Source organism: Pleurodeles waltl, chromosome 7, assembly GCF_031143425.1.
Source record: "Pleurodeles waltl isolate 20211129_DDA chromosome 7, aPleWal1.hap1.20221129, whole genome shotgun sequence".
Taxonomy (NCBI): domain Eukaryota; kingdom Metazoa; phylum Chordata; class Amphibia; order Caudata; family Salamandridae; genus Pleurodeles; species Pleurodeles waltl.
Genome location: NC_090446.1, coordinates 1,030,461,753 through 1,030,485,427, shown reverse-complemented (window position 1 = coordinate 1,030,485,427; position 23,675 = coordinate 1,030,461,753). Strand labels below are relative to the sequence as shown.

The following is a 23,675-nucleotide window of genomic DNA, read 5'->3' as shown; positions in this document are numbered from 1 at the left end:
CAAAGCTGAGCACAATGGTGTTGGTTAGTGGTATTGGGATATTAAGGAAGAAGTATAGGAACCAGGGGAGAACATCCATTTTAATTATGGCCACCCGTCTGGCTAGTGAAAAGGGGAGTCGTATCCAATGCTCAGTCTGGACAGTCAATTTCTCGACTGCAGGACCATTATTCAAACAAAGGACCTGGTCCTTATCCTTATGTATAATAATCCCCAAATACTTAGTTGAATCCTCGCACCACTTTAGCAGATAGTCGCAAAGTGGAGCGGCGGTAGCATCAGTCAGTGGGAATAGTTCGGATTTTGCCCAGCTATTGCGTAATCCTGACAATGTCCCAAACCGTGTAAACCTCCATCTCTGAGCATTGAGGGGTGAATGTTTTGGGCTGGATGGCGGATAAGTAACAATATGTCATCCGCATGCATTTAGAGCTACAGTGTGCCGTGTTTCTACTGGATCCTTCGCTGATTATGTTTGGCCTGCAGATGACAAACCAGCGGGTCCATGGCTATTATAAAAAGTAAGGGCGATAGGGGACATCCCTGTCGGGTCGCCCTAGCAATTGGGAATTGGTCTGAAAGTACACCATTCACCCTAAGTCGGGCTGTTGAGTGTGAGTATAGGAGCATGATGAGTGCTGTAAAGCCCTTTAAGAGGCCCAGCTGCTCCAACACCACCCAGAGTTAGGGCCAGTCCAAGGAGTTGAAGGCCTTCTCAGCATCCAGGAGGGCCACACCCACAGGGATGGCGGGTGAAATGCTGTGCAGTACAAAGAAGACTGTACACATGTTAAAGGCTGTGGATTTGTGGGGGACAAATCCGGTCTGTACGGGAGAGATGATTCGGTCAATTATCAGTGAAAGTCATGTAGAAATGATCTTCGCTAATATTTTATCGTCAAAGTTCAACAGGGACAGGGAGCAATATGATGTGCATAGTTTGAGGTCTTTCATTCAGTTTTCATAAGAGCATGATAACCACCTCACGGAGGGAAGGAGGAAGTTCCCCATTTTCTAGAGCCTCAGCGTACATCTCTAGTAGGTGTGGAATCAGAATAGACATATGTTTTGTAGAAACTGCCAGTTAAGCTGTCCAGGACCGGGGCCTTGCTTCCATCCAGTGCATCTAAGGCCTGTCTGACCTCCTCAACGGAGATTGGCTCACTCAGGAATTGGCGCTCCGCATCTTCAAACCAGACCATAGCTACCTCCTATCATTATTGTCCCCTGCAAGGGTGGTAGAGTGTAGGTCTTTGTAATAGTGCATGAACATTGTGAGTATCTAATTAGCACAGCATTGGTTATGAAACGGGAGACAAAGGTTACATCAATGAGAGTGGTGCTTTTATAGTTTCAAGAGGTCATGTAGCCAGTGACAAGGGATATGAAAGCCACCTAGTGTAGTCAAATGAGCACCCACCAGGTATGATCAAGGAGATTGTGGTAGGCTAGGATGTGCATCCTGCAAGTCTCACATATGTGTCAGTAAATAGTCCCTCAAAGGCTGACATATATCTTCAGGCGTTACCAATTGTGGTGAGCTCTGTGATATAAGTCGGGTTTCGGTGAGGGCGTAAGAGATTGGCCAGTGTGCACCCAGGGCACTCATCCTCACTATAGCGGTGAGCCTTAGTGCACCTCCCTCAATAAGCGACCTCTCGTTCTACCATGGAGTGGAATTCCTCCAGTAGATTTGAAAGCATGCTAAGGGTGGTCTTAGCCGCTGGTGCATTAGCACGTCTGTCCAGCTCAGTAAGTTTATCTTCCACTCGGCAGATGCTATTTCGATGCCTCGAAGGACTCCTGTATGTTTGGATTTGCAAACTCCCCGAATGTATACTCAAAAGGCTTCCCACAGGGTGGCCTGACAGGCTACAGAGCCAGCATTCACCTGAAAATATTCAAGGATGGCTTCGTTGAGCTCATTTCGGAAAACTAAATCAAGCAGAGCATTCCTGGGGAAGCTCTCAACGTCTCTCCAGGTTATGTTGAAGAGGGATGTTTAGGCATATCTGGACCAGAGTGTGGTCAGAGAGCATACAGGGTAAATATGTGACCTTGTGTAGCCACTCAAGGGCATTCACTGACAGAAGCCAATAATCAATACAGGTCCAGACTGCATGTGGGGCAGAGTAGAAGGAGAATTTGGGGGTGGAGATGGATTGTGTCTTTGATATCTTGGAGGACCTTTGTAGACTTAGGCTTACTGTAGGGGTGTAAACCAGTGGAGTCAAGAAAGGGGTTCTGTACCATATTGAAATCCCCCCCAATCAGCTTTAGAGTGGCACTGAACCTCCTCATAACAGAGGAGATGGTGTGATAAAAGTTGGGGGGTATGTGTTTGGTGCGTAGATGTTGATGAAAAGCACCTCATATTCCAGGAGGTGGCCAAATAGTATCACATAGCTGCCTTCCCTGTCCAGGAAACTATTGAGGAGTCTAAAGGGGATGGATTTGTGTATGAGTGTGTAGACTCCTCTGGAGTAGGTACTATAGCTAGAGAAGTATCAATGCTCCCCCCACACCTTGGCAAAGGGGTGAGTCACTCAGCCAGAGATGAGTCTCTGCGAGAAAGACGATCTTTGCCCTGTGTCTATTTAGGTAGGCTAGTATCGGTTTCCCTTTACGGGGATTATTTAACCCCGTACGTTCCAAGTAATGCATGGGATAACATTAGATTTGTTGCAGTTTATGGGATTCTTAGCCATAGGTACTACCGCTAATGAGTCGTGTGGTTGGAGTCGATCATGGCGTTAGAGCAGTCTCCCAGGAACAGAAAACACATAACAAAACAGTCAACATTCCACTCCCCCCCTCCACCCACACAGAGCAAGAAAAGCTCAACAAATCCCTACAAGGTAAACAGAAGAACATACATATCATAAAACATCAAGATTTGGTGTACACCAGAGGAGCGGGCAACACCTCGGTTAGCAATGCCCATTTGCGGTATTTAGATGTAAGAGTGTAAGAGTTGGTTTCAGGCAGCTTGATCAGCATTTGTTAGCAGGCCACCCCAAATGAGTGAAAGTCACTGCGCCATGGGCGGCATGTGCCTTGGGCGCACAGGGCGGGTAAGTCGAGTTAATTCTAGGCCACACTCCCACTGCCAAAGAGATCTTCCCTGGAAGATGTTCTTGACGTGTTCATAGTACAGTCTGGAGTATTTTCTAGGGAAGTGTCAGCTTCTTCTTTATATGATTTGTAGAACATGAGAGCCTCAGCCGGGTTGTCGAAAAATGCTGGCTTTCCCCCATGTCAATGTGGAGCCTGGCAGAATAGAGCATGCTGTATTTGATTTCCTTTTTCCAGAGTAGTATTTTAACGTCTTGGAATTTATGGCAGGCCTCTTGTACCATCAACATGAAGTCAGGGTAAATGGAGATAGTGGCTTCTTGATAGTTCAGGGGGCCGTGCTCGCGGGCCAGCTTAAGTGCTGTGTCTCTGTCCTGAAAGCTAAGTAGCCGGGCAGTTAGTGATCTCAGAGGTGCACCAGGTGGGGGCCAGGGGCCCAACGAATGGTGAGTCCTCTCCATTACAAATGTTTCCGTGAAGCTTTGACGATCAAATAGGTCTATCAGTAATCGTTTAGCAAATTGATCCGGATGTCTCATGTTGGTAGATTTTGCTATGCTCGTTATGCAGATATTATTTCTGCGAGATCTGGGCTCTAAATCCTCAGTTTTAAGTGCCAAGGTTTTTAGAAGACATTCCATTTTGTCGATGCATTTGGTGTGAGATTTATTGCAATCTTCCAGACTTGATATGCATTTCTCCACACCCTCCAGGTGAACAGACTGGCGGTCAAGTTTTCCCCCTTTTCGGTCAAGTATGCCTGCCAGAGTATTGAACTGTGTGTTGATAGATCGAAATCCGGCCCACAGCTCAGCAATGATGGCATTTATCTCTGCATCTGTTGCTCGCTCTGGGTCCAAGCCCGATGCACCAGATGGCACCTCAGCAGCGCCAGCCCTCTCCACCCTTTCAAATGGGAGTTTGCACTGCCTTCTATCCTCTCTCCCCGTGGCAGCACAGTGATGAAAACTTTTTTAAAAAAAAGGTAGAATAGATGCCACAGAGAAAGCGGGTGTCTAGTCCGCTCGCAGGAGTCAGTAGCATGGGGCACGACACCGGGGGGGGGGGGAGGGGGCAGGCAACAGAGATGCGACGAGGTACTCAGGTGGTCAGTGGCCACATATAGCCCAGTGCTGCACTAATTATTAAGTGTTGATCCAGGCGAGCCCCGCACGTTGTGTAGTAGAAGTTTGTCCCCACTCATGGAATGGGGCTGTGCAGGTCTTTTGTAGTGTCTTTCAGCAAGGAGGCGTCTCCGCAGGTGGTGCCTGGTTGCCATGGCGCAGTCCCAGCCAAAAACTCACAGTGCGGCTTGGTGTAGCTCCCAAATTAGTGTAGTGGCATTACAGGCCCCCCTCCGCATGGCATGTTTGGCGCTCTCGCCTCAGGCTCCCCCTCCAGTCCACCACGTCCAGGAGGGGGGCAGGATACTACCGCCACTTCTGCCAATGTTAGTCCAGCGGGCCTCGGGCATGGCCCATTTTAGGGACTGGCTCCTAGGTATCACCACCCCCGGGCTGCACCGCGATCTGGGCCACACACCCAGTTCACGCTCTCTGGTCTCCTTTTCTGGGTAACAAGCAGATTGCAAGGGATTCAGTGCCTTAAAACCGCATTTTCGGGCAGTCGCTGCCGGAGCTTCATGGCCTGGCAGCCATTACAAATGCTTGACCACACCCCATCTTTATATATTTTGATAGAACAGAAGAATCTTCACATATTTTCTAAGCTTTTTGTAGTTGATTTCATCCAGGCACTCAAGGTTGTAACTAGCATTTCCTTAATTGGCGAGGAATAGCTAGAGGACTGCAAGGAGATGGGAATTGCCTATTTTCAGTGTGTTGTTGTGATACCAATGTGGTGTGAAACCGAGGAAGTAATGTGTGAGGGAGGGATAGACAGACGCAAAGACACCTAGAACATCATAGAGTCTTGGTGCTTCTCAGGAAAGCTGTCATTCAAGAGAAGGAATGCTTTGCATCTTGGAAATTCTATATAATGCTTCCGCCCATATGTGCAATATTTATGTAGCAGAATGTTCGATGCTAGTCAAGTATTTGTAATCTTTATTAACAACCTTTAGAAATTAGGTTTTTTTCCAGACTTCCACTGGGCTATTTAGTCCCTCGCAGTAATCTGTCATCAAGGTAATACTGATTTGTTTCCACTTGTTCTACATACCCAGTACACTCATTTCCCTTATTCATTCTAATGGCTATGTAACCATATTTAACTAATGGCTGTTCATTATTTTCCCCTTGTATGTGATCAAACTTGTATCCTTGAGTTTTTGCCACTTTTGCGCATCCTTTACATGACATCTGTTTTCATGATCCCAAGGTATTTATCATGAAATCATCGTCATCAGATGAATTCTGTGTTTCTCACTTTTTGGTTCAGGCACGCAAGGTAGTGGGTATAGATTGTTGGCATGATGAACCGACAAACCATTTCAGAGGGCTGTGGAGACTGGGCATAACATTTATAATACATCCTGTTCTTGTTTTCAGAGAGCTACTGACATTTAGTATGTACTGAGAATGAAGTAATATTCCTTATTAGCTTTAAAGGTCAAACACTCCTTCGATGTGTTGTAGTTCTGAACTAGTTCAAAGATTTAGTGATACAAACTGTGAGAACTCTTGAAGAAATTCCCATTCTGTGTTTCTGGGTCACTTTTCCTACAGCACAGAAAACAAGCCATAAGTTCATTTTAGGCAGAACACAAACTGAAGAGCACAAAAGTACACAGAAGAGCAAAAATCACCCCAAGTAAAACAGAAAGCATACCTTAAGTTACACATTGCTTTGTGTAAGTCCCTCCTGTGGATGTCTCAGTGTGCCCTTCACAGATGTATTCTGTTTCTTAATCTTTGTGGTGTTGTTAACAGCATTTTACTTCAGGAACAGAAGTTTAGTCATAATCCCCGTTTCCCCTTAATGGCCAAGACAATCATAGCTACAAGGTCTTACTGTGATTCAAAGCATTTCCTTTTTCTAGCTCTCTTTATTACCGTTTGTTATGGATCTTAATAGTATTCCACCATTCAAACTCAAAACAAAACTGTAATTGTCTACATATATAACACTCATCACCCCTTACAAGTAGTTGAAGTGCTTCTTGGGTAATAGTACGCTACTCTGGGGCCCAAGGTTAGAGGTAAAAAGGGTAGCAGATTAGTTTAAAAAAACTTTAGTCGTTGTGGGTTATCTCATGCATTTACTGTGTTGTTTTTGAAAGAGATAGACTGATTGAAGTATAACAGTAAAGGGGAGATGTGAGATGTTATTGGCAGTGGTGGACTCGTGCTCCTGTTAGTTTAATGGATATCTAGCAGATGTTTGGTAGTCCAAAGTAATTAGAAAGGTTTTGGATGAGTCAGAGTGTGAAGGTACAGACAGAGGCTGAGAGGGAAAAATATATAATTCACGCCTTCTCATAAGTAAAATTAAAATACACATACGTAAAGACCTACCCACACATTTAAGTATATAGTTATATGTATACATACAAACATAAACACATTATACTGATCACACTTTATGTACAATGCACAAATCCCACTATATTTACACCCTTGTGTGCATAACTCTATTAATATTTATATGGCCAGGCATTTATGTCTCCATAGTGTATAAATATACATAGACTTTGTAATATTTTATTTTCTTCTATATTTGTTACTCCTTATAAAAGGAAGTACAGTGTACTGCCATCTACATACATATGTCATGTTTGGGTATAAGTTAAATAAAAACAATCTAATATAATTAATTGTTATACACTTCCAAGTAGCTTCCTTGTCATCATATTTAGCTACTGTAATATATATATATATATATATATATATATATATTATCAAACAAAGAATCAAAAACCTGTATGCACAGTCACCTTCATATGTTACCTCTACACTGACATACCTATGTATGTTGAGCATAAACATAAATTTGTTGTCTAATTTTTCATATTTTGAATAGCTAAAAAGCAATACATACAAGTATACAGTCAACCCCACATATGTAAGTCTATATATATATATATATATATATATATATATATATATATAATTTTATGTATACATACATACACATATACATGCATTTCACTTAGTAATATTTGTGTACAATACATTGATCCCTAAATAGTTATTCATATGTACATACATGTAATAATGTCTACATGGTCAAACACACACAAGTATATTGGTCATAAATATTGATAGGCTCTTACAATTATATTATTTTATAACATCTAAAATATATTACACCCTTACAGGTACCTTCCCTATAATCATATTTAAGTACTCAGACATATATGTATTATCATAGAAATTAGCACAAACACATATCAGACATTCATCTACAAATGTCAATATACAGTGACACAGTTATATCTTTATTGTATCTCTCCATAGAGGTGAAAACCCGTGCTGATGCACACATGCATAATGCAACACGCACAAACATACACACGCCAACCAACAAATTGTTTTTTAATTTAAAGTATTTTTAAATTACTCACAGCTCAGATCCACACATAAATCCATTGTGAGAGCTTCAGACATCTGATTGATCCAGGTTATGTTACTTCCCTATCACATCTCACCTCTATGCATCAGACTCACTGAATCATTTAATGTATACTCTCTATACTCCATCCATCAAGGCATTTACTTTGCACCTTCTAGAACTAATCTAAGTAACTGGACTAAGTGTAAAACCCATTGTAGAGAGTGTATATATAATTAGGGTATTGAACCAGATAAAACATATAGCTTACACAACGTGCAGGGAACTCATGCACTCCATTCAATAGGATGAAATGAAGGCTTAAACCGCAACTAGTAGATATAACCGATACCAAGTGTACTGTAGCATAAGTAATTATAATGTGTTGTGGCATATCTAGCCCTGTGGAACAGTGCTAACTTGGTAATATATTTATTTAAAGTAAAAGAAACATATTGTGCAGCACTTTCCATAAAACCTTTCTCAGCACGCTACATGGGTTGTAATTTTTTTTAGTACATCATATGACATTGATTCTTGAAACCTGCTGTGCCGTCAGGCTCAACAGGCTGTTGTGGATCACAAGATGGAGAGTGCTTCCCAGGATCCCATCAGATGTTCTGGTAACAGGGACAATGGCAGAAGAAGGGACCCAAAAGGATGTATTTGTACTTAGCTGCATGCTATGGCTTTCTGCATGAATGTTTTTAGCAGTAGCTTTTGCCCACTTGTACCGTCTGAGGCCAGACGTGATTGAGGCAGGGGAGGCAGACTCCAGCAGTGAGGCAGTTAGCATCTTGCACGTCCTAATATGATCATTGACCTTTTCCTCCTGACCTTGGACTGTAGAGGATCACCTCCCACACTGGTTGTATGACGGAACCACGAGTGCAGGTACCACAATTGTATTTATAACGTGGTAATTACAACGCATCCGTCATTACAATGAATGCACTTACCATGAAAGGTTTTTAACCATGAAAATGCCTTTATCACGCATGTTTTTACCACAAAACTTTTGAGGTTAAGGCGTGGTTGGTAAAGACATATGTGAGGTAGAAAATAAAATGGTAAGTATAATCCCTAAACCCATATGTATGTATGTGTGTGTGTGTGTGTATATATATATGTATATGTTTGTGTATATATTTAAACATATATATATTACATATTTTATGTATATATTTGTGGATATGTTTAAATATATATATCACATATACCATATATATTTGTGTGTGTATATAAATGTGTATATATAAATATATATATATATATATGCACATATATATATATTTTTATGTATGTACACACATGTTGCCATCCTAAACCATACCCACCCTAAGTCCTAATAATTCCCTTCCCACCCTAAATCCCATACCAACCTAAAACCTAAAAAATGCCTTTACCTCCTTAAAACCCATACCCACTGTAAACCCATCAAATGCCCATTCCACCCTAAAACCCATACCCGCTCTAAAACCTAAAAATACACTTACCACCCCAAAACCCATACCCACCCTAAAACCTAAAAATACACTTACCACCCCAAAACCCATGCTCTTACCACCCCAAAACCTATACCCAACATAAACCCTAAAAATACCTTTACCACCCTAAATTTCATGCCTACCCTAAAACGTAAAAATGCCCCACTACCCCAAAACCCATACCCACCCTAAAACTTAAAAGTGCCCTTACCACCCTAAATCCCATACCCACCCTAAAACCTAAAAATATATATATATATACACATACACACACACATGCACACACTTAAACCACTTAACACTTACCTCTACTTACCTGCAAAACCTTTAATATTTGTGGTAATAGCATTGTTGTATATGCATTTTGTGGTAAATGCATCGTTGTAAACAATGTTTCCTATTGAAACAAGAGCCTTCCCCTTGAGTTTCCATTGGTGTAGTAGATCAATGAAAGCAGTGTGGGGTGGAAAGAGGGTTAGCTTGACCCATGTGGATCCAGTCTCTGTGGACCCAGCTCTTGGCCCAGCTGAGGATGGGGACAATATGTCCAAATCGGTTGAGCCATGCCAGACCTGACAAGGAGTATCCCATGTGACTATTAATCTTTTGTGAAGGAGGTCCACCTTTGGAGGTATACCTGGAGCCTACACTCTTTGGTCCTGCTTCATGACGAATGAAAACATCTCCTTTGGTCGTAGGTGCTCTGTGATAGCTCAGATGAGGCTCAGCTTACGCCCTTGGCCAGGCACCTTTCTACTTGTGGCTTTGCCTGACCCAAAACACTGGAGAGCGCTAATTAGTGGCCAAACACCAGCATCTACGAGCATCTATGAGTGTCTTGGTACTGTTAGACTGGCACATCATTACCGGCCTACTACATAAAAGGTGGGAAGAGTTATATCTTTTAGGGTGTCCAGCACCCTTCAGCTGCCTCGTAGAGGCCTGGCTAGTGCCATTTGTTCTGCGCTATATTACCTGCCTCAACTAGTCACCCGGATCACTGCTTGCGATTGACCATTGATTACTGGCTGCACATTAGCTTTCAGAAGCACCTTGACCCCATTAGATTAGTGTTGACTGGCTCCACAAAACAGATAGACTCTTATGAGGACCTGATTTTGTCACCTTCCTTGTTGTCCAAGGGGCTTAAGTTTCCCGTCTAACTTCTGTGTAATACCAACTCACTCACTTTTGTTTCAGAACCCTAAATGATGGCTTCTAACAAGCCCAGGATTCAAAAGGGGTCATGAATGAAGTACCTTCTCTAATCTTCCGAAAAGGACAAAAAAAAGAAACAACTGATGATGACCCATCATGACTGCAACATCAGATGGGGGCATACACATTGTCAGGCTAGAATTCAGAAAGAACATTCTTGACTCAAGGCAAGACATAACAAAATCCTTAAATGAACTTGACCACTCACTGCAAAAAAAATTGACGTGCCTTGATCAAGTAGAGACAAACATGGCTGAGTAAGAACATTCCCGTGCTGAACCGATAGGACAAGAGGTGTGCCTGAAAAGCCAGCATCTGTCTATCTTGAAGAGAATCGATGATAGGGAGAACTGAATTCAACGCAACAATATTTGTTTTCAAGGGATAAACAAGGACATTTCCAATGCTGAGTTTTGCATTCCAAACGTATTTCGTCATATATTGCTGATTTTTGTAGGATAACAAAATAATTTTAGATCTTACACACTTACTTACTGAGCATTTGAGGGGGAAAAAAAGGGATTTGACTCTCGATATTTCAACCAGGGTACATTTGTTCAAGGTAAAAGAGAACATGTTAGCGGTAGCCTGACAGCAAAGCAGCATTCAATTTCATGAGGATAAGATATCCCTTTAGCAAGATGATTCAACGGTGGGGATGACCACCATGAAACAGCCTATCCACAAATTAGTGCAAAAAAGATTCCGTTTAGATGGTGGTTTCCCTTTCACCTATTCACTCTCAATGAAAAAGCACAATTGTCATAACCCGAAGTGTTGACAAGGTGAAACAAATGCTGACTCCAGTGGCGTAACGAAACTTGTGGGGAGTGCCCTACGAAGTACATGGAGGTCCCCTCCCACCCAGCCAGGAGTTCTCAGGCTAGGGGCCCGCTGGCCAGTGCAAGGTGCATGACGGCATGCACAAGTGTAACAAACTAACTAGTTCCAGATCTCGTCAGTGTACTGTGCTGAGGTGTCCCCTGGAGATCAGCACCCCCCACCCCCCCACCCCTTTAAACCGCAAGGGCTAATTATACACCACTGATAACTATATATAATACATGCGATTCTGTAATCCCTGTATTCAGAACACATCTCTAATTTCTTTAAATTCTGTAACTTGTGACACACTCCGTCACTGATTATAATTTACACCATAACTCAACTGTAATAGCTTATTACAGTTGAGTTCTGACGCCACAGTGCCTGCTGACAGAGCTAGCAGCCACGGGAAAGGCAGGTGATTATGGAGCATAAATAAAGCAGCTGCTTCAAGAAGGGAAACAAACATGGATTTAATTTTTCTGCTCTATTATTGTAGCTGTACCACAGTAAACAGAAAGGAGAAATGTATAGCAGCGTGTTTACTCCTCAGTGACTTACAATTTCCTTATAATGTACAGCACTTTCCCTATAAAATACCCCCACCAGTTTAACTATGGCCTAATGTATGCCCCCACTAAAATTCACTTCTAAGGCTGCTACAGATAGTCTGACTAGTATTTGAGCTAGTGCTTATAATAAAATACCAATAGAGAAAATAGTGAAGATGGTGGGATAGCCCACAGAGGCAGGGGTATTTGCTGTTTTGGGTAATATTTTTATGGGTTCCCATTCATTATAAGGGATACTGTGACCTTTTCAATTCATATGTGTGGCTTTAAATAAATTACGTCCCCTCACAACACCTCCCCTTGGTTTATTGCATTTGCAGATTACACCATGTCTGCATTTAACTATTTGGAAAAAATGCTATCTCCATCCCCTTCCAGCAGACCGTTAGCAAAATAAGATCCCTGTGCAAGGTACAACTGTGCTAGCAATTGAGAAAAAAGGTTGGTGTTGGAAGAGAGTCTTTGGCAGGAGGGGTCCTCGTCCTTAGCACTCACCCACCACAATTACCCATGTGCAATCACCCCTTCACATCCTTCACCACCCATTCACCATTCTAGCAATATCTTGTACCCTCCGCTGCCTCTTAGCAGAGTCCTGGTTATGTTTCTGGAGTTGCACACGTAACTATTTAAAGAATTGCCACCTAACCGATTTATATAGGTATGAGCAAGCCTGGAGGGTGAACAATTAGAACATTAGATTGAGAATTTAAATAAACAAAGACAGAAGGGCCATAAAAAATGGATACAGATGATTTCATATAACGTTCTACTTTAGAATAGTGTTGTGGGCCATTGCAGAATGTTAAAATGTAGACAGGTAGCCACATTTTTCTCTTGGAAATCTGTCACAATAACTTCTGTGCGGCCTTGGTACCATCTCAGACAAGCAGTGCTCTCTTCAGTGCCTTTCTGTGGGGGAGGGGCGCCAACTTCTCTTGTAAGGGGCCTGGCAGGCTCAGAGCGAAAGAGAATCAAAAGTTGATATTTTGTTTCACTTCACTTCTGAGTCAGCCCATGTCAGCTCAGAGCAGGCTGCATACTGCAGCTGCTTTATGAGAGGCGGTCACCCTGGACAGATAACCTGACAGGGCCCTCTTCACATATAGAAGCCTGGGGCCCTCCATGCAACGCTGGCTGCGAGGTTGTGATGCCTCTGCCTCACTTTTACAAAGAGAGTTGCAGAACAAACTGATTCACTCCATATGGGTCTACATGAGCCAGAGTGTAGGCAATATATATTAAGCAGGGAGTGGTGGGCAACTCAGAGATAGAGGAAAACAAATGAAAAGGGCCTGATCCAGGCCTCGTATGATGAAGGTATGTAGGAAAATGCCTCTTTTTGCATAATCCCCGCCCCACCTTTGTTTTGAACTGATGCTCTTGGTTTTTTGACTCTGTGTACGGGGACTCTGGTATAAAGTGTACCCAGGGCTGTAAGTTAAATGTCACTAGTGGATTCCAGCACACATTGTGCCACCACTAAAGTGACAGTGCAAAACATGGCTGCAGGCCTTCCACTATAGCCTACCTTTCTAGTTTTAACACTGCAATTTCAGCTCGTCCAAATATCCCATTGTGACAGGCATGAACCTTCCTTTCAAATGTTAGTAAGCCATTTCTAAGTAAGCCTCAACGACCAAAAAGGCAGGGTGCACGATATTTAAAAATAGGGCCACCTCCATGAGTCTGATTTATAACAAATAATTTACCAAAGGTACTTTAAAAAAAAACAAAAAACTTTCCACTGCCTGAAGCCTCTAGAAGCCCGTTTACGTGAGCTTTTAACTGTCACCCAGGACCTGAATAGTCCCTTTGATGAGTTGTAAATGTGCCCTCAGAGCTGAAACAAAGAATACATTTACACTTGATTATTAATTTGCCAGCTGCATGTATATTAGATACTTTAATACACATGAGAATCCAATCTGATTACTCTCAGGTCTCTATACAATTAGTCTGTGATCCTCCAGCCTGGAGACCTTGGCAAGTTCACAAAACTGCATTTCTTGTCCAAGTAATGAAAGCATCTATTAGGGCGGCGTTGCATCCCTACTTTCAGAAAAATGCTATATTGGACCTGACATGCTTGGTGTGGCCTTCCCTAAAATCTTTTGTCTCCACTTCTTCTGTTTTCCAAATTTGTTTTTGCCAGCATTAGGACTCTCTGCACTTTACTACTGCTAACCAGTGCTAAAGTGCTGTTGATTGCTCCCTAAAACCTAGTACAATTGGCTTACACCTGATTGGCACATTAAAGTTACTTATAAGCCCTTGGTATATGATGCTGCATGTACCCAGGGCCTGTAAGTTAAAGGCAACTAGTGGGCCTTCAGCCCTCATTGTGACACTCACTGCAGTAGCACCTTAAAACATGTCTCATGCCTGCCATTGCAGCCTGTAGTGCAGTTTTTAACTGACAGTTTGACCTGGCAAAATAAACCTTTTGCTAGGCATAAGCCTCACTTTTTAGTCCATATGTCACCCTAAAGCTCAGCGATAATGGTGCATTGTATTTAAAAAGTACAATATGTGGGTTTAAGTTTTACATGTCCTGGTATCAAAAACTCCCAAATTTGTTTTTCATGACGTGTCTCTCCTATTGGATAACATTGGGTTACGTTATTACATTTAATAATTGCTGACTTTAATTGGGAGCAGGTAGGAATAACATGTTTGAAGTCACATGAATTGCGATTTAAAGTCCTCTTTAATGAAAAAGTTGGATTTTAGGTTACAATTCTGAAAACGTCACTTTTAGAAAGTTGACATTTTCTTGCTCTAACCTTCTAGTCCTCGCTGGCAGTGCCTTTGGTTTACATGACAGTGAATGCCTCTGCTGTAGTCTCATTGTCTGGGAGGAATACACAAAGCCAAAGGGAGACCAGGTGTTGGCAGGATGGACCATCCTGCCAGGAGGTCTAGGGGGTGGAGCTGTTCCCTGTCCCACTTACTTTTCAAAGGGCTGCCTCCAGCACAAGCACAAAGGAACCTGACACTAGCCTTTCAGAACCAGGTGTGGGGATAGCCCAGGATCTCCTCCCACTTCAAAGGCTAGCACCAAGTATAAATATTGGACCCTCGTAACACCTGTTTCATACACTTGGATATGTGGAAGACTTCAGAAGGACTGCCTGAACCCCCAGAGGGCTTCCCTGTTGTTATCAGAGGACTGCCTTGCTGCTAGAGGCCTGACTTGCTGCATGAAGGAGAACTGGACCATCTCCTTCAACCCAAGGCCACCAGAAGTGACTCCAAGGGCTAGTTGGCTGGCCTCCTGCATGAGCTACAGAGAGGTAACCAGTATGCAGAGACCTTGAACCCTGCATCTGGCCTCTGTTGCAGTGAGTCCTAACCACCCAAGAGGTACCCTTTGGTTATGGTGTTGGTGGTACTGCTCCTGCCTAACCCTAAAACTACAGCCTTATTAATTTTTCCCCCAAAAGTGCCATGAAAAGCAACAGAAGGTCATAACCTACCTGTCAGCCCATCTGCCCAAGGTGCACTGCTCGTCAGCCTGACTCTGCGTTGAATCCCGCTGTGTTCTTCTCAACAACAAGTTCTGTTTAGCTGGACCTCTAGGCAAAAGTGTCCAGCTTTTTTTAGCCCTCAGTGGCTACAGCTTGCAGCTTCATCCTGCTGGAGAATTTTGACTTTAAGAAAAAGTGACTAAGTCCGAAGGTAGAAATTTTCACCATAACTCTGTCCATTGGCTCCCCAATGATGACACCTCCTCCTCAGACACTGTCTGCTGCCTTGCCACACTGAACTTTTTATTCTGAGGAACTTTTTTTCAAAATTAAATCTAAGTTCAGAGGTAAACCGAGATTGGGCCCAGTCCACTTCATGTATCTGAATTGCGCTCCTTTGTGGTTGATTTTGTCATGGTTTCGTGCGACCAGATACCTGCGATTGCCGCTTTGATCTTTTAGGTGCTATTTTACACTGAAAACTTGAAAAAAAAAAATCTTAACTCCGGTTCTACTGATTGGATTAATTTATTTTGATGTCATTTTATTTAATACATTTTCTCTATTTTTCTAAATTGGTGTGGGATTTTTCTTATGTTTTCTGTTTTACTGTTTGAGTGCTGCATAAATACTTTACATATTGTCTCTAAGTTAAGCCTGACTGCTTTTGTGCCAAGCTAGAAGAGGGCTAAGCACAGGTTAAGTTAGCAACTTTTGTGGTTCACCCTAATGGAGATTATGGTTGTTCCCTGAGTGAGGCTTCCACCCTCCCAACCAATAACCCAGTTTCTTACGCGCTGAAAATTAGGAAGTCTGGCATATGGCTTGGGATACCACAAAGGCTGTCATGAGAAGAAAATTGATCTCATGCACAGCTACATTTATTCAAATGGCAAAGCAAAGAAAATAGTCCTTGTTTCCCAGAACAGGACTTAGAGGCCCAATATAAATACGCCTGCTCACAGGCTACCCACAAATCTCTTACGATAGCAGGAAGCTAAAAACAAGTCTTGCTTTCGGAAGCTGACAGAAAATTGACTGTTTCTCAACCAAAAATACTGACTGGGGAACAAGGCTGACAGCCTTCCCACCCATAAACGTCAATAGTTCCAAATGAGAAATGGCATAAGAAGTATTGTTGACACAGATGATAGGTGCCTAGAAACAACTCCTGCCATCATAGGTACTTTGTTATTTTGTACATCCTTATACATAACTCGTGAGTGCAAACCTGTGACTGTAGATGACTACCTGGTTGATTTTGAGCTTCCCCAAAATGATTCTGATGTTATCTTGCAATTAGAGGAGCCTTTTTAAGAAAAGGAGGGTCGAGCATTTATCAGAAGCTTACATGACAGTCATTTTCCAAGCCTAATGGCTTTACTGCCTATTTTTAGTATAAACAAATGTAGTACTTACTTCCCCCACTCACCAAGGTTTTAATTCATTTCTTACTCACAGAGGATGTCCAAATTGTGACCCTATTATTGCAATCTGGAAAATACCCATAACAGTGGGGTTTGTATAGGACCAATAACCCTAATAAATCAAGAGGTACTGATTTACACAAAAATGTTTGTGGCCCTATTTAATCCTATTTAGTTTAAGATAACATCAGCCTGCCAGGCTGGTTTAAGTTAAAAAAAAAGTTTACGTAGGATACCATCTGCCAGGCAGTAAATGTTATTGATATAGCGGAGCACATCAAAATGTCTTTGACTCTCTGTTCTCTCTGTGCCGAGAAAGCAATCAACAGAGTCAAGTGGCCTCTGTTGACTTGATTGGTGCACAAAACCAACTTTGGTACAATCATGTAGAAACATATTTTAGCCAACGTTCAAAACCCTAAGTAAGTGTTAATAGGGTTTCCCAGATGAGACAGGGCTGTCCCTGTCACCCCTTCATTTAGCATTAACAGTGGAGCCCTAGGCCTGGAAGATCCAGATCAATCAGAATATATCCTGGGCTTACAAACCCAAGCATTTGCTTTAAGCAAGCTTTTTTCACTGATAGCAGCTGACACTCATACCAACTTTGGTGTTAAAGATAAGAACCTTTTCAGCAGACTCTTGCTTCAAGGTGAACCACTCCAGATCAGTGAGTATAAATATAGCAGATCCTCCAAACCATGGTGAAGCCTCGTGTTAGGTAAAGGCTCTTTATACACCAAGTGTCCAATGAAATATTTTGTGATATATATGAGTACATCCCTACACAACCTGTATGGGTGTGACAGTCCCTGTGTTCTTGACACTGTACAAGCATCTATATAGACAGGGCTGCCTTGAAATTTCATGGTTTGGAAGAATTGCATGCTTTAGAATTAATTTATGTGACCCTTCTCCACATCGCCTAAGCACTGTCTCGCCAGTCTTACACAATTGATGCTTGAAGTAGTCAGTGAAACCTAACAGCATTTACTTGGGGCAACAAGACTCTGAGAACAGCAAATGAGTGTCCAAAAGGGCTGGGTATGGTTCCTAAATGTAGAAAACTACATGTGAGCAGCCGAAATGCACTCTGCTATAAAGTGATCTACACTTGAATATGAGAAACCATGGATATAAGTGGAAAGTGAAACATCTATCACCCATATAAATCAAATTCTTTGGTTCCCACCTAAAGTTAGCCTTTTATACCTCACTAAAAAAAATGAGAACACTGGAATTTGGTTGTGTATAAGGGCACAGTCACAATTTACCAGTGACACACATTGTCATAATCTAGATTTTAAACCAGATCCTACTGATCGAGTGAACATGGAGGCAGGGCTCTTCTCCACAGTTGAGTGACCCATGTTCTGGTGGTTTAGTTCTGTTGTACAACTGATTTTATGTTATCCAGTGCAGATGCCTACACATTGCTTGAAGTCCTTTACTGAACAAAGTCCTATATATGCCCCAATACAAAGATATATATATATTTTTTAATTAACACATTTGTACCTCACCTCAGCATTTGCTCTCCAAATAGGATTTGGAGGGGATGTGAAAGTTGTGATGGACCTGTTGCCAAATTCATTGTTATTTGATTATGATCTTACTCCTTATAAATGATATCACTAGCCTTTTACTTCCCTCACACCTGCGGTTGATAATGTCTCTTACTCAGCAAAATATTATTCTTACCTTTAACAACTCCCATGTTCAATTTGTTACCTCACATGCTGTTGGCAGCCTCTCTGTTAGTAGCACAATTTTGAAAGTTACCAGAATCTTTGGTAGACAAAAATACAGTCCATTTAAACTATGGAGAAGCTCACTGTCATAGTTCTCCAAAAGAAAAAAAGGTGGTTTGAAAGAACCTTGGCTTCTCTCACTCAATAATTTGAAGGGTTTCCTCCATGAAAAAACGTACCAACTAACTATGGCAAACATGATTAATAGATTTTATATACATTGTCACTTTTCACAAGAACCTAATTGACAGCTTGTAACATCAGATTAATGATATGCCAAGAACCTTGTGTGTGATAAATTAAATATTGCTTGATTATCTGATGACTACACTATATTTTGACCTGCCCTAAATACAAAAATCTGTAACATCTATAGTCTGACTGAAAAGATTAACATTCTATATTTCTGCATTAGAAATAATGCAATGTGTTCCCATGCCAACTTTTAAAAACCTCTAACTTTATTAAGAAAAAAGTTCTGAAAACTGGGTAAGGAGGATTGAAATATCAGAAGACAGCTTCTAAAGCACTGGAACATAAGCTCTAGATATCTACCATAATTATGTTTGTTATGTGGCGTCTGACCTGGGCCCCATCCCTTGGCAGGAAGACAAGTGATGCCTTTCCCCAGTTTTAAAGAAGGGCATAAATGACTGAAAAGGAGCAGAAATTTGGTTGTCAGTCTTGATACAAACAGATTCTGACACACTATTCCCATCTACTCTTTATTGCCTCAAAATTCCTGGACCCATCTTTCAATTGCTGGAGTCCCTTAACATCCCGAAGCTCTAGTTCACAACATTGTTGCTCTGCTCTGGAAAACATGTAATTTTTATCAGGACATTACACTGTACCTTGTCTTTTAGTAGTCTCTAAGAAACTACTAGGATTTGCAGTCAGTTGATCCAGTCATAGTTTGTTTCCTGACCAGTTTCCTAAACTAGGTAAGTCTTCACATTGTGCACCTCAGACCAGCCTGCAGGCATCCAGCTTGATTACTGTATCTTGTGTGGATCAGGGAAAGAGCTGTGCCATTCCATGTCTCCAAGTTTTCCAGCCAACCACTCCTAAATCTTGATCCTGGCTTCCTCATACAATGTCTCCTTATCCATGTGTGCGTAACTCTTTCTGAGATGCAGTACCATAATTTCTGCAAGGCCCAATAATAGAGTCAGCCTGCCAGACTTGCCTGTATAAAGGAAAGGTGCCACTCAGCCCTGACCATGACATCCTCTGAGTCGCCACAAAGCCTCCTTCTTAAAGGAAGTCATCCTGTCAAGTGAAAGGAAGAGAGTCCCTGACACTATATAAACTAGAAAGCCTAGAAGCTTCATGTTCAGGAGGGGCATCTTGTCTGGTTTCTTCCAGTTGACCACAACGCCCAGAGTTTCTGTGAGCTTAGCAGCTATACATACCTGAGAAATTACTATCTCTTGTTCTTTGGCTATCTAAACATCATTCTGACTCATTTGCCCGTCAACTGGCTTCAGGAGCTTCATAAGCACCAGTTTGTGGACGATAGGCTAGGTAGAAGAACCTTGAATTCCCAAATCTGTCCTCTCAAGGTGAACTGGGGGAAACTTTAATGTGGTTGTAGACCGGAACTATCACATACACATCCCCGGAGGCCAGTCTGGTCATCCAGTCCTTCTCTGATAAGATATCCTTGTGGAGAAATTACCTTCTCTTCCCCCCCACGCCCAATCAGTTGAGCTATTACTTGCAAAGAAGGGTAAGAGATCCCTTGTAGAGGATCATGTGATACTTTTGGCCCATCCAAACATTTTGGGAGTAGATCTTTACACATTGAAGCTTTCTGCTTCATTAACTTCAGTTGATGTCTGCATGACAAAAAAACTTTCTGAAAATGAAATCATGGATTGTCAGTTCAGCTTCTGAAGATTCTAGTGCCATTCACTTGAGGGGCCACTCAAATCAGAATTTCTCACTGGTGCTGGACAGAGATCTCATTAAGCAGCGCTAGAAATCCAACAACTTGTCCTGTCAAGACCACCATGGCCTGTCAATTCCTTTCACAGGTCACTTGAAAATGTGCCCATAAACATGACCGCTTTGGGATCAAATTTTGTGCATGTGTGAAACTTTTCCCTCTACGGATGGCCTGGAGCATTCTGTTGATTCCAATAGTCCATATCCAGAGTCTTGTGGAGGCAACTTTACATGTCACTTGCCATCTTGGACAAGGGCAACCATTCTGTGGACCTAGAATGCCTTAAGTTGAACATATCCACCAGAGTTTCTGTTAGGCCTTTCTGTTGGCCAAATAATGTCTTAAACAATTGGTTCTGGTGCTTCTGATTGCATGCCATTCACAGGGCCTCTTCAGTCCCTCCTCCAAGTCCTCAGAGGAATCATCATCCATGATTTCTTCCTCATCTAATGAGGTAGTTACGTCTTTCCTTCACATAGACTCAGACAGGTTTCCACAGCTTGGACCTTTTTGCTCTATCTCTTGTCCAGACATTTTAGTCTTTATAAAGGTCCTATTCAGCTTCTCAAACTGTTCATACTTCTCTGACAAATACCTTTTTTCTCGAGCTTTTCAAAGCGTTCAGACTCTTCTGAAAGGGACCTTTTTACTAGCGCTTTTCTCATTTAGCAGGAGGCTCTGTCATCCCATAATTGCCTGGATGCATCTCTTCGCCCCCTCCCGCCCCACCACTGGTGAGGTGACTGCCTTTCTAAAGGACTTATGGTCTAAATGGTGAATGGTCTGCAAAAGATAAAAGCACAGAAGCCTTCTTACTCCCCAACATTCTCTGCTTGTACAAAAGAAGTAAAGCTGTTGTCCGATGATATAGCCGTCTGTTTAGCCAAAGCTGGACCAATAACACACACAACCAAAAGGCCATGTATTAGTGTGAATAATAAAACAACAAAAGGAAGAACCCACTGTCCCTGGCATTTCTCTGCTTCACTGATGCACTTGCCTAATTATCAGAAAAATTTCTCCCTAGAAGGTTCAAGGAATCCGCTGCAGAACCAATCCACCACTGTGCTTTGGCTCCATAATGCTGTGATTGGTTTAAGAGGCTAATGTGCTTCCATAAAATTTGAAATCAGGGAGCAGGTTTCATGTGAGGAAATGCGCTGTACCACACAGTCTGGGATGCTGGGCAGTCATTCCGCAAAGTCACTACAAAGTTATTCCCAGTTATTAAGAAAACAGGAAAAACAACGAAGTCTACATACCTGGCTTTAAAGTAATAAAGAAAGAAGCAGAAAGAATAGCACCAGAGGACTGGATAGGACTTTACTAGTAGTCTTTGGAGTGCTTGGTTGAATATCAATTGATTGTCCTGTGCTTTTCATCCAAGTTGATCTAAGGGTTTCTACTTTTATAGCGGATGTCTCCATTATTTCTAGCTGTGCATCTACTAATGCACATGCGCAGTTTGTGTTATATTGTGTTGATGCATTTTGTTGCTGCTTTCTCATTTCCCTAATCCTTGTCTATTTGAACTGCCTCGCACTAGTGTTATTTCCTAATGCTGCGCCTTACCTGTCTTTTGTAGCTGTATTTTCTTTTCTTAACGCAAATTAAAATGAATGCCGTTCCTTGGTCAGAGGAACTGCCACTCTATATAACATAAATGACATTGGGCCTGAATATGATTTTGGTGGACGGGTTACTCCATCACAACAGTGACCGACAGCCCGTCCGCCGAAATAGCAATGCCATTGTATCCTATGGGATTTATACTTCGGCGGACGGGCTGTCGTCACTGTTGTGACGGAGTAACCCGTCCGCTGGAATCTAAATCAGGCCCATAGAGTGATATATGCTGCTTCACTTAAACTAAGCAAATAATCTCCAGCAAAGATGGGTTGAGTAGGTAGTCATTTTGTCCCTGCAAGCCTCTCGGTATTGGAGACAAAGCATGAACAGCATAGCAAAGTTTCTTAGTTCAAATATTTTTGTTTTCCCAAGATGCTCATTTCAAGCTGGCGACGTGCACGTCCATGATCCTGCCATGCTTATGCCACTTCTAAGTATTTTGACATGCAGTCAGTTAATTTCTCTTTCTCTCTCTAGGAGTGGGCGTTTTCAGCTTTGCAAGATATGACAGTCATTTCTACAGCGAGAACTACAGGGGGAAACTGGATAAAGGGAAATCTGTCATCCGAGGAAACTACTCCGTGTTTAATGGATACTATACCCCTCCCATCACTGGGATGATTCTTCAGCGGTCCTGCAAGGTGGGTGTTGGTTTGTGCTTTCATTGCCAAAACATTGCGAATGATCCTTGGGTGCTGGTTGCACATTATGGAATGTATTTTCCAAAAATGCTTGCGTACAGATTGGTTCCGTGTGATCCTGCTGAAATGAAGATAACGAATTGCCTATCTGTTTAAACACTGCCGATAAACCTTATATAACAAATATAACAAATATAGAGTGACATTTCCTCCCCTTCTTGATGTATAGTTATTTGATGGATATGGCTTGCTTAACATGTGTCTGTGCAGGATAACCTCCAGAAATTTCCTCCAATTCCTCCCTTAATTCGGTCGCCACCCCTTTTTTTTATGTCATCGGACCCTGTCTGCAGTGTCTGTTCTCTTTATCCTCTCATCCCCTCCCCTTTCTCATCCTCCTCTTCGGTTCGTTTGTATAAAGGCCTCTCTTTACCTCAATATTTATCCCACATTTCAATATTTATCTAGTTTACAAAACATCCCCTTCCTGCCTCCTCTTCACCTTTCTCCACCCAGTGTTCTATTTCCCTTTATGTCAGAATTTTGCCATGATCTGTGCAGTTGCAGGGACATCCAAACGCTATCTAGGGTAGGGGCACATGTATTCGACAATATCCATGACACTGGGTATGCTGTGTGTGATGCTGGTTTGGCCTCCCGAGGCTCGTTAACTATCTTGGTAGACGTGGATGAGCAGTCACAGCCTCGCTCAAAGGTTGAGATGTATGGTATGGAGCAAAATAATTATCACGGTCGCAGTAAAGATGGGGATGTTCATCTAGAAATGTGGGTTTATATAAATACACAACAATTTAATAATGAGTAAAAAATAAACACATGCATGTGTAGTAGAGATGGGAGTCAAACGTTTAAAAGCACAAAAAGCAAAATATACGATAAAAACAGTGATGCAACACTATACAATTTTAAAACCAAGGTCCCAACCTGGCAGTAAGCACTACATACTCTGTCCTGTCATTAAGGTGTTCACAAACATCAGGATAATGCTGGAAAACGAGAAAACACAACACAATAGTAAAGCAGTTACCTTCTTGCTGGAAATAGCCTGAAAATGTTCACAAACATAATGTTCGCAATTTCTAGCCAATTGTGATCA

The 23,675-nt window shown here is 42.1% G+C and overlaps 1 protein-coding gene across 2 annotated transcripts in view; it reads left to right on the top strand.

Moving 5' to 3' along the window:
* Positions 1–23,675, top strand: part of AMZ2 (archaelysin family metallopeptidase 2) — a 301,951-nt gene that overhangs the window by 221,107 nt on the left and 57,169 nt on the right. For both annotated transcript variants that reach the window (XM_069199871.1, XM_069199873.1), the window contains exon 6: positions 22,395–22,558. In XM_069199871.1, the coding sequence (XP_069055972.1) occupies positions 22,395–22,558 (164 nt within the window). The remainder of the gene's footprint in view (positions 1–22,394; positions 22,559–23,675) is intronic.